The sequence below is a fragment of the Lonchura striata genome, chromosome 2 (assembly GCF_046129695.1).
Source record: "Lonchura striata isolate bLonStr1 chromosome 2, bLonStr1.mat, whole genome shotgun sequence".
Lineage (NCBI taxonomy): Eukaryota > Metazoa > Chordata > Aves > Passeriformes > Estrildidae > Lonchura > Lonchura striata.
The window spans coordinates 35043162-35054949 of NC_134604.1; the positions used below are offsets into that span (position 1 = coordinate 35043162).

At 39.9% G+C, this 11788-nt stretch overlaps 2 protein-coding genes across 2 annotated transcripts in view; both read left to right on the forward strand.

Annotated features, from left to right (window-relative positions):
- SYTL2 (synaptotagmin like 2) overlaps positions 1-3220 on the forward strand; it is a 52531-nt gene extending 49311 nt beyond the window's left edge. The window contains 4 exon segments of the mRNA XM_077781314.1: positions 66-144; positions 1050-1149; positions 1911-2116; positions 3075-3220. Coding sequence (XP_077637440.1) covers positions 66-144; positions 1050-1149; positions 1911-2116; positions 3075-3220 — 531 coding nt within the window.
- A 3454-nt stretch (positions 3221-6674) lies between these two features.
- CCDC89 (coiled-coil domain containing 89) lies at positions 6675-8976 on the forward strand. Its single transcript, XM_021536204.2, is given in 5 exon segments — positions 6675-6691; positions 7916-8360; positions 8363-8570; positions 8572-8939; positions 8942-8976. Coding segments are annotated over 4 exon segments (1026 nt in total). The 5' UTR covers positions 6675-6691; positions 7916-7945.
- Positions 8977-11788: the final 2812 nt, after the last annotated feature.

Here is an 11788-nt window from a genome sequence, read left to right on the forward strand (position 1 = left end):
GGATATGGAGCAAGTGCAGCACCATTTTAATATCAGATGTTTGCTTTAATTTTTTTTCATTTCAGACTTCAGCAGTAACTCTTAATCTAGAAAACAGAGGGGAGATGAAACTAGCCCTCCAGTATGTCCCACATCCAATTGGAGGTAAGCATTGCTGCTTTGCTTAGATTCATTAAGCCTTTGGTGGTTTTGTCTTTTTTCATTATTATTAAAAAAAACCAAACAACCTCTTTTAATATTTGTCATTCACTTCAGACAGCTTCTTTCAATATAAAAGTTTTCTGTTTTCTTCCTAGAGGATTAAGTCACTCTGATTGTGAATGCAGTTAAGAACCCCAAGACTATTTTGAGATCTCTTGCTGTTTTTAATGTTACTGATGAAGAAATTACCTCATTGTCATAATCTAAGATTTGTAATGCAATATGTATGTGCAACAAAATTCTGTTTTCTCAATTTTAGAGTTTATAAATCATCAGGCAGATGCTGTGATATGCTAAGCAATGACAATACACTGAATTTTAAGCAATACTAGGTGTTGGAAGTAGCAGCAAGTATTTAGAAAGCAGAAATTTATAGCAGTCTGATCAGTTTGGTTTAATCTTATCTGGCAACAGATAGTGGAGCAATCTGAGAGTGAAGCCAGGTCAAGTCTTTAAAACAGACAGACAGTCAGTCAATAAGAACCAAATACATTAAGAGTATAAAAGAGCTTATTTGCAAGTACAAGCAACAATAAACACTAACATCACATAGACTGATGACAAGCTGATCTGTTTATCTAGGAGTCTTGGGAAGAGAAAACCAGTGGCATGTGTTTGCTTAGTTGTAACAGAAGAAAAGTCATTGTAGGAATGCAGATATGATGTGATCTTGCAGTACTTTGATGGGATGAAGATTTCAACTTTCAGAGTACAGAGTGCAATGTTGAATTAAGATGTGAGATAACAAGTCCAGGCTGAATATCAGCTCTGCAAATGGGCAAGAACTGCTGCATCAGACAAAACACTTTTAAAAGGCATCTGCTTAAGCAGATGTTTTATTTTTACAGGAAAGAAGAGTCTCTCTACTGGTGAAGTCCACATCTGGGTGAAGGAATGCCATAATCTCCCTCTTCTGAGAGGCAATAGGCTCAACTCTTTTATTAAATGGTAAGAATTGTGGTTGAAGTCATCAAACATGGAAACCTAATAATGCTACCATTGTGCTTTCTAATTATATCTTCTTTTTCTACATTAATATGAAAAGAACATTGAATTACTTTCTGATTTTTCTTTATTGTAGTGCAAAGTGTCGTGCATAGTTTACAGCTTCCAGATACAAAGTATGTACCACCAAGTAAAACTTACTGGGAGAGCTTTCTGTGTCTTTATGACACTTTGGTTTTGTCTCTCAGTCACTTGGTGGAAGGACTAGTCAAACTATTCTGCCTTTTATTCACATTTAAGCAAAGCATGTTTGTGCAAAACATGGTTTAGCTTAGCAAATTTTGGGAGGAGACAGAAGCGTGAAATAGTGCAATACTGTGAATACATAGTTGGATTTCTTCCCCCTTCCTTTCCACATACAGACTAAAAATTTGAAGAGACAAGAATAACAAGATGGTTGGGAAAATCTCTGGAAGCAATAAAATGTTCCAGTGTCATCAGTGATAACACAGCAAATAAACTCACTTGTGCCTCTTTCCCACCTGACTTGTCCTTCCATTCTCTGAAGCACAAGGGTGGATACTTGCTGCCAGTATTTCCTGTAAGGAGTTGAGAATATGACACTTCATCTCTGTAAATCACTGTATCTTCAGTCCTATTTTAACATGCAAAACACAGTTAATCAGAAGTTTCTCCGTTTTCAGTGTGTTTAATGTAGGCTGTGCTGTGCAAGTACAAACTGACAGTGGTTTTTCTCTCTGAAGTACCATTCTTCCAGACACCAGCAGAAAAAGTCGCCAGAAAACAAGGACAGTTTCAAAAACTACAAACCCAGTATTCAACCACACCATGGTCTATGATGGCTTTAGACCAGAAGATTTAAAAGAAGCCTGCATCGAACTCACAGTCTGGGATCACAACAAACTAGCAAACCACTTTCTGGGAGGCCTCCGGATAGGCCTTGGAACAGGTACTGGACAATCACCACATTAATACTTAATTTACAGAGTAGTCTTTCTTTTTCTTTTTTCCCTTTTCCGTTTCTTCTCTTTCAGTCTTTATTTTCTCTTGAACAGTTTCATTCAGTAACATACCTATTTTTCAGAACAGATCCTGAAATGTAAATAATAGTCATGTTAGGAGGGTTAGGATGACTGATAAGGAGAAATATTAGAAACAAACTTTTGTCTGTCCATATATTGTATCTGGTACTGTTTAAAGTATAAGGTGATGGTATTCCTGCACCTGAAATCTGATAATGTCTTGCAAACTTATTCATGTAAAAAAATAGTGTAAAAGCAGCAGTGGGTGGAAATAAAAGGATAGATCAGGAATGCAGGATAAGATTGGAAGATACTGAATTGGGAAAATTATAAATGCAAACAAGTTTTTAGCACAAGGGCAACATAAGATGTGCAGATATAGCAACAGGAAATGCATACAATTCTTCTATTTGTCCCTTTCATTCTGCTCTCTGATCTGAGGGGAGGATGTGTTTGGAGTCTTCTCAAGAAATGCAATGTACAAGCTACTTTTCACAAATTAATTTTTTGCATGGCTTATCAGAATAACCTAAATTACAAATTAGAATAATAAACCTTAATTTGAATTTTAGAATACCCAAGGTTGCATTTCAGTACAAAGTTGGTACCCTGTTTTATTGTTAAACCTTCTCAGATGTATGGGATTGTGACAAAAAGACCAAGGATAAAAAGCAAAAAATCTGGACAAAGATGACAAAATTTGTGTGAAACTGTTGTTAATTGTATTGGACATAATTGCTCAAGAGTAAAAATGTAGAACTGGATCTCCAAAGCACTAGGTCAGCTACCTGAGGAGGTGTGACCATTTTAGAGCAGGCAAATTTGATTGTGCTTAACTCTGCAGCAGATTAAGTAATTTTTCTCTTAAAACTGACATTTTTCTAGGCAAAAGCTATGGAACTATAGTAGATTGGATGGATTCTACTTCAGATGAAACTGCCCTTTGGCAGAAGATGATGAACTCTCCAAACACCTGGATAGAAGATACACTACCTCTCAGGATGCTTATGGTTGCAAAATTGACAAAATGAGGTGGATTTTTTATTTGTTAGTGTCAAAAAAAACCTTGGAAATTAAATTGAAAGCATGGGGGTGGAACTTGGAAGAGGAACATTGGTAGCATTTTTGACAGTTTCTGCTCTGTTACTGTTCTGGTTTTGTGCTGTCAGATGTCACTTTGTATTTCAAACATCTGCTTGTAGATAATTATGTAAATTGTAGGGATTTTAAAAGTTCTTATTCACTGAAAACAACTTAAAGAAAGAAGGTGCATACAGAACTCTGCGTTAGAGGTAGCTGTGATATCAGGATGACTGTGTTGTCTAACTGAAGCATTGATGGTCCCTTAAATGATCCAAATAACCAGCAGAAATATAAGAGCAAGTCAGCTGTTTCTGTACATTGCTTGGATTGTTCATGAAGTCTTACTGATAAGACAGCAACATTAGTGTTAAAGCTCATTGGTATGTATTTGTATCCTCATTATTCCATGTTAGATCTCACCAGCATGGAATATGGCTTAAAGAATTTTGTTTTTTCAAAGTTCCTCTAGTTGTAATTGTACATTTCTTGGACATGAAAGCTACTTCCCCAATGAAAGAAGAGTGGCATGGAGTGGTACTGCTGATGTCCTATTCTACAAGGTGCAGAGGACTTAGTTCCAATGTACTGTAAAAAATCAGGGTTATAAAAGGTTTGCTTAATATATGTGTTGATCTTCTTGCTAGCATACAATACTTAGTCTTAAGTCCTGAAGATGAGAAGGTGAAACTTTTTTTTATTCCAGTGCTACTCAAAAGGATCTAAATGTGCCAGTTTCAGTGATGAGAAGGATGTTGGGTATTTATTCTCCAAAGTGCACTTGTTTGTACCTGTATCCATTAGCCTGGGTTTTTTTTTTTTTGCAAAAAGTGAACTTACCTGTGCTTCAGCGCCACCGTTAGGACACTGCGAGGACTGTGGTGGGCTTTGCTTGGTTTTGAGGCATAGGAAATAAGACTGGAGTTTTTAACTTGTAGAAATGCATGCTACTAGTAGAGAAATACATGAAGTACAAAATAAATTCCTTTTGTTTTCTTTTTTTTTTTTTGTAAATAAATGCAGCCTATTTATACTAAATTAGAATTCAGTTTTTGTTAAATGCTAGTGCTTTATGTTAGCCATTCAGCGTGCAATATAACAAAATGCAGACAGAAAACATTTTTGAAAATAAATGTACAGTTATTTACTCCAGCTAGGTCTAAAAGCTGGTGAAATATTTCACTTCAGTTAGAGAAGAGGGGAGAAGGGAGCTCTTCACAGTGCTAATGCAATTGCTTGATTTAATAATAGAAATTTAAATGCTACTTGGTATATTTATTATACACTATGAATGGAAAAAAAGGAAAGATGCTCTTCAGTCTCCCAGGGAACCCACTTTCTTTCTCATCAGCCAGACAGACTGTGGAGTTTAAAAATGTCAAAAGTAGTTTGCCAGTCTTTGATGTCTTCCTGCTTCAGGTGGTTCGTATGAGATTAGTAACTGCTACAACTTCCACTCTGCCAGACATATACAAAACACTTTTTGACTAGGGAACACGTGCACATGGCACTTCAGAACAATGTCTTTTTACCAAAATTGGTACAGATGCTGCTTTGATTCTACATTTTTGAAGAGTCATTCCAGAAAGGATGGTGATACTGAAAAAAGAGTCACTGAATTTATTTGTATTCAGTCCCTATATGAATAAATTTTTCATCTGAAAATATAGGTTGCTGTGAACATGACCAGTTTCACAGAATTAATGCTTCTGTTGCAGTTTATCTCCTGTGAAGATCAAATACATTATGAAGTCAAATCAGCTTTACGTCCTATTGTAGAGATGGGGTCATTTGCAGGACTTGCCCAGGTCTTGCCTCCAAATTTGTAGGACCCTTAAAGCCAGCAATTAACTCAGAATCAGAAGTCACTATTGAGGGGCTGCTCAATAGTAGGCCACAAGTGTCATGTAATCTGCTGTCTTCTATACAAAATTTTTATAGCTAAATTTCACCACTATCAAAACAAAATGTTTCTTTGTGACAGTGACAATCTCTTTGTCTTCTGATCAAGTAGAAGGCACTTTATATCTTGCTATTCTTCTAGCCCTCCTAGAGACTGACACAGAATTTTTCTGGTATCTCAAAAGACTCTGCATATTACTTCACTAATAGACCAAACTTCAAATTTTGAAAAGCTACCTTAACATGAATGCAAGATTCACGTAGACATTGCACTTGTAATTAACTAGTTTGATTATCTAATGACATAGAGGTACATGTACTCATCTAGGTTAGCCAAGAAACTGAGACAAGTAACCAAAATTGTCCCTCCCCCATTTTTAATACCTTCCTTCCCAGTTTTTAATACCTTTCTTTTCATTGTGTACAGAATCCCTAACTTCAATAGTATGATAATATGTTGATAGAGAAATGTGAATTGGGAAGTTGATTAAGACAAAAAGTTTCAAGAAACTACTTACTTTGTTCTCAAGGCATCCTTTAGTCATCCAAAACCAAAATTTTAAAGGTCCGTAATTAGCTACTCATTAAAGGGCAGTTTTGATAAATTAATAGCTATGCTTCATCATAAAGGTGAACTGGAATTAAGAATCAAAGCAGCCACACTCCTAAAATATCTTTATGTATATTCATTCTTGTCTGGAGAAACACAACAGTGCCTTCCTCTCTTCTCCTTCATGTGACAAGTTCATCTTTCTTTTAGCCCATGATTTTTTTTTTTTTTTTTAGCACGTATATGTGTATATGCATATATACACATATGTATATGTTCTATATTACAGTTTTCACTTGCTATAAACCAGGCTTCAAAGTCCCAGCTCTTCTTTTGTACTCTGTGTTCAGAAACCTCCCATTGCTGCAAGTAAGGCTGCAAACCTGAGCTGGTGCAGCAGCTCCCATTGCTTTGGTTTTATCCATTTTGAAACACATCCTGTGCCCTCACCTTGTGTGCTTCACGTCTGTTACCCACAGCACTCTCTTCTTTCTCCTTTGTATCCCTTTCCAGAGGATTCAGCAAAACCTGCACTAACTTTTTCTTCCGGTTGGATTTATTTTTCCCTTTCCTATCCTGTCTGCCAGATTTTTATTAGCTGCTAGATAAAGCTGTGAGTTGTTCAGGGCAAGGTCTGTCTTTACTTTCCATGGACCTTCAGTGTGTTCTGAGGTCAGAGACTGCTATTCTGATTCTGGCATGTGCAGGATGTAAGCTGAGAACAAGTTCTTCAAGCTTGTGGAAATTCTCTTTCCTTTTCCAAATCTGGGTGCTTTTGAGAGTGTCAGCAATGTTTGTTTGCTAAGAAACACTGCCAGCTCTTTCAGCCACCCTGGTGGGGCTGGCCTGGTTCCAAGCAGCCGGGTGAGGTCATGAGCTCTGGAGTGACTGGATTCAGCGTCTTACCTCTATGGAAACAGAGCCTCACAATAGGAGAGACAGCAAACAGACATCAGGAAGAAAATACCTGGTGAGAAAATAATTTCCTCTTTTTAAACCCTGCTCTTTGTTGTACTTCCACTATATGGCCAAAAACTTTCAGTCCTTCCCCCTCTCCTCCATTATTTGCAAAGGATCCAAGGTAGCAACAGCAGTGCCAGAGTGCAGGATGGCAGAGGCAGAGCTGGTATCTGTACTGCAGTCGCTACTACACAGCTCTGAAATTCTTTGTGCTTCACAGGTGTTTATTCATTTATGTTGTACATTATCTTTCATCCTTAGTTTAAGCTGGCTCCTTCAGCATCCTATCTTTACCTCTAGTCAAAGCTCAGGAATTCACAAAATAACCTGGTTATCCATGTGCTGGTCTCAGGTCTGCATCCAAATGAAAAACTTGTAGATGAGTTGTAGCCTAATATTTCAAATGTCTGGGTAGCATGCTCTATGATTCAGCACTAGTAATCAATTTAGTGCATATGTAATAAAAATATTTTCCTTATTTTTACATGAAGAACCAGATTTTTAAAATTACATGCCTAAATTAATCCAGCAGATCAGTGTGAAAACTCAGTTGAGGAACTGTTTTTCCAGGTACAGAGGGTTTGTATCACAGAGGATTCACTAATTATTAACATTGAATAGATCTTGTACTTAATTCATAAATCTCTAAGCACAGGATAAGGATATTCAGTTATTTTTAACAAGCAATGTGCTATCTTAGAAATCTTGCACATCAATTAAAAGTTTGACGTAACCCTCTGTGTTTAATTTGCAGTTACAATACAGAGCTGCAGGAGAAAATAAAGGCAGAGGAAAAGGATTGCGTAAGGAATTATTTACAGCTTTATCACTTACAAGCTTTTTACCTAAATATAATAGTAGTTCTTGTAGCTACAACAGCAGTGCCTTGAGAAGGAATAATTAGCAAAGCCAGTCATCAGCAAATGAATAGGCTTGCATAAATACTAAGCCCACACTCTTTGCTTTTGCTCAGAGAGTCTGGCAGCCTTGAGTCTCAGTGGGCCTGACTCTGAACCAGAGGAGGGGGAGGGCAGCAGGCCTGTGTGTTTTCTGACTGACGTTGGTTTTGGGAGGTCCTGTTCTCTCACATCAGTTCCTCTGGACTTCCAGAGAAACAACACCAGCTTACAGCAGCAGTGCTGGCCACACAACCACTGGGCACAGTTTAATTACGCTGAGTGTCATTAACAGAAGCAGCCACTGTAAAATTTTATCTTGTCTTTGCATGAGACAGGTGGTCCATGGCTTATGAGACAGACCAGAAATGGCTGACTTCACAGGTGATCCAGAGACAGGCAAGGAAGTAGAAGATCTGACAAAAAACTTGGAGGAACTCTGTGAGAGCTCTAAGGAGCAGAGTGAGGAGGTACTGCTGCTTTCATGCCTAGAACAGCATCATTATCTTGGCTCTATACTGAAGAAGAAAGTGGATGACACACACAAACACTGCAGAGACCTGGAGCAGCTCAACATAGAACTGGAGAAACTGAGGGGAGAGGATGCTGTGAAAATTAAAACCCAGACACAGTGTATTCAGCATTTGGAGGGGTGCTTCATGGATCTGGTCAAAAACCATGAAAAGATGGTCCAGTTCAAAAATGAACACAAATACCAGCACATGCAGCTGTGGGAGGAGAGCAAGTGCCTGTGGCAGGACAGGGAAGCACTTTTCAGCAAGGCTGTGAGGAGAAGGAAGCTGAAGTGCTCCGGTTGGCAGCCCAGGCCAGGAAGCTCTCAGAGCAGTTATGTTCCTTGCAGGAGAAATATGCTTAGGAGAGTCACAGAGCCCAGGAGTGAGAGAAGGAGCTGCTGGCAGCTCAGAGCCAACAAGCAGATGCCTATGCCCAGGAGGTGGCTTCACTGAAGAAGAAGCAGCTGCAACTCCTAGAGGCACCAACAAGCTGCTGTAAGGGCCAGGCCAGCAGAGAGTCAGCAGAGGGCTTAGGGCAGTGAGCTGCAGGCCAAGCTGGAAAGGGTACATGAAGAGAAAGAGCAGCTATTGAACCTGGCCATGGAGAGGAGCAAAGCTCTGCAACATAAAGAGTGGGAGATTCAGAAGCTGGAGGAGAAGCTAGAGACCATGGAGGAAGCCATGAAGAGAGCAGGAAGGTTCCTCAAGAAAGAGGCAGCAGCAGTAGACAAAGATCTGAAGGTTCAAGAGCTCCAAGGACAGATAGAATGCACCAAGCAGGCGTACAATGAACTCCTGCTGCACTTCAATGCTTACAGAAGGCACAGTTTGGATTTGCTGACTAAAGAGTTCTGAATGTTGAACTCCAACACTTTGATGCATAACTGCAGTTTTTGATCTGTTCTCAACAGGTGCCTCTGTGGTAACAGACAGGTGTCTGAATTTTGTTCCTCTCCATGGGACCATGCTCTGGTTTCTTTATACCATCTTCACCAACTTAAACCTTCCTCCACTGGCAGTTCTGTCATTACATCTTTATGAAAGTAAGTCACTACACTCTTAATTCTGAACATGGATCATTGAACCAGTCAAACCTGTGACATGAACGATTAGGATGGAAAACATAAAATATTAATTTGATTTATTTAGTGCTAACCTCTGCTGAATCATAGGTTGGGTTTTTTGTTTTGTTTTGTTTTTGTTTTTTTGTTTGTTTTTGTTAAAACCACTTTATTATTCACGATGACCAAAAGCTCAAACTCTTAGCCTTCTGTATTTGATTCTGCTTTGAAGTTCAACAGTGGCTGGGCACATAAGAGGCTCTGAGGCTCCAAGAAAGAAATCCTACCTTGCAATCTCTGCAATTCTCTAAATTCAGGAACTTAACAGTTAATCCAATAATATAATACAACAACTGATTCTCAAGTAAATTACTGTTTATAGTTTTCTAGTAGCCTTACAGTTTTCTGCAGTCATTTAAACCCTATTTAATGCCAGAGTAGTATTTATATCCCCATTCAGCTCAGAATAAATTGTCAAGTCTTTTGGGTGATTTCAATCTGTTGTTTGGAACAGGACAATGTTCTAAATGTTCCACCAGGGCTTTTTTTCCTGTTTATAGCTTTTTCCTGCAGATAAATATTAGTGATACACTCTTCCATTTTGTGCACATCTGGCAGCTTTTGATAATAAGAAAAATCTTTCCTGTCAGCACTGTGTGATCTGAAGACCTCCCACTCTCTCTTGCCTAGGAGACATGAAGGAAGTTTTTTGCTGCTGAATTTCACCTCCTGCTCTCTAAGTCTCCAACAACAACAACAACAAAACAAAAACAAAAACAAAAAACAACAACAACAAAAAAACCCACCAAAAAACAAACAAACAAAAAAAACAACAACAAAAAAACCCACCCCAAAACCTGAAAACATCCACCATGAGGGGCCAAACAGAATCCTCCACCTGGGCTGTGGGCAGCCACTTCCAAAGTACCTCAAGTTCTATCCCCCATGCTTGGGGATAACTCAAGAATTTAGGAATTGGATTGATTATTTCTTGGTCCTGGGTAACTATAAGCCACAGTACAGTATCAGAGTTGGTATCTATTGAGGTCATTTATAGAAATTACTGGAAGCAGCACGTCTGGAGGCCAGTCTCAAGGACTGCCTGAACTAGACCTGGCTCTGGCACAGGTTTCCCAGGTTCTCTCTGGTACACATTCCCAGATGTGGATGATCCCATCCCTGGGAGCATTCAGTTTGAGGTTGATGGGGCTCTGAGCAACCTGGTCTAGTGAAAGGTTTACCAGCTCAAGGCAGGGGAGGTGTAATTAGGTGATTTTTAGGGTCCCTTTCAACCTAAACCATTCTGCGATTCTAACTACATACGCAGCAGCTGCTAGCAACCTTTCCTCTGAACTTCTCTGGACTGCCCTTGAACCCATACAAAGCCAGGTGAGAAGTATTGCTCTACTACCTGCTGTGTGACGAACCACAGCATTTCTTCTGATCTGCCTCCTACAAGTGTCATTCCACAGGTGTCTTATAGACCACATTCTCCTACTTTTTAACCATGCTTCCTTGCTCCGTGGTGTCCATCCCACACACATTTAGTTAATCTCAGTGATGACAGCTACAGTGTAAACCCCAGCTGCTCACGTTACCCACTACACCCTTGGTCTGAGAGCTGGCTGCTCTGTTTGAATTAGTCCATAGGCAATGAGGAGCATCTGTAGCCCTCTGGTCACTGCAAGAGACCCTGAAACCAGGTGCCTAAATACTCCAAATCTGGCCAGAGGACACCTGCTCTCTTGTGTGACAGAACAGCCTCTGCCCCAGCTCCAGCCAAGGGGTGTGGTGGGAAAGACCCCACATTCTGCACTCTTCAGGAACATCCCCCTTCCCACCCTTTGGCAATGGCTAAGTGTGAGAGACCTTTCCCCCTCTTCCCTCACATGCAAACCCCTTGTCACTGCCCCCATTCCCTCCTTCACAGCCCATCACACGCACCCCTCCTGCACACCCGCATTTCCTACACACCTCTCGCCACCCAAACCACACACACCTCCCCTCGCACTCCCAGCCTCACACACCTGTCACCCGCTGTCCACAAAAATCGTATTTGTTACCTGGGGTGCAACAAGACAATAATTACACATGTGAGACATTCATTTATTTCAGAGTTGCAAAGCTTGGATGCTCGGTGGTATTCCACAAATCAAACACACTGACTATCAACACTTTTTGCTATTTATACGTTTTAGCAAACAAGGGAATAGGTGTTACAAGCTAAAAGTTACCTAGTTCTCTTATTAATTAGTAGTCTATCAGTTAATGAGTCTCTCTTGCTAATTAGTTTGCATGCTCAATCTTTCTCTTTTTTTGGGGTCGGTGGTCCGTGAGTTGGTGGTTAGGGATCTCCCCCTGCTGGAATTGTTTTACCCAGTCGGAGCTGATGTAGCACAATTGCCGAGTTTGGTTTATTGATTTATTCCTTATCGTGGGAATTCTGCCAGATGTCCTTGTGTCCCGTAAATTCTGCATTCTTTGCGTCCGCCATCAGCAGTACATCCCTCTTCCCAAGCTCTGTTAACCTCCTCCTAGGTCTGAGGTCATTGAAACACGCTGAGCCCTAAACCTTAACAAGGCAATTCTGGCGACAGTTAACTCGTCCTTCTAACACCTGGAGATCCCTCAGAGC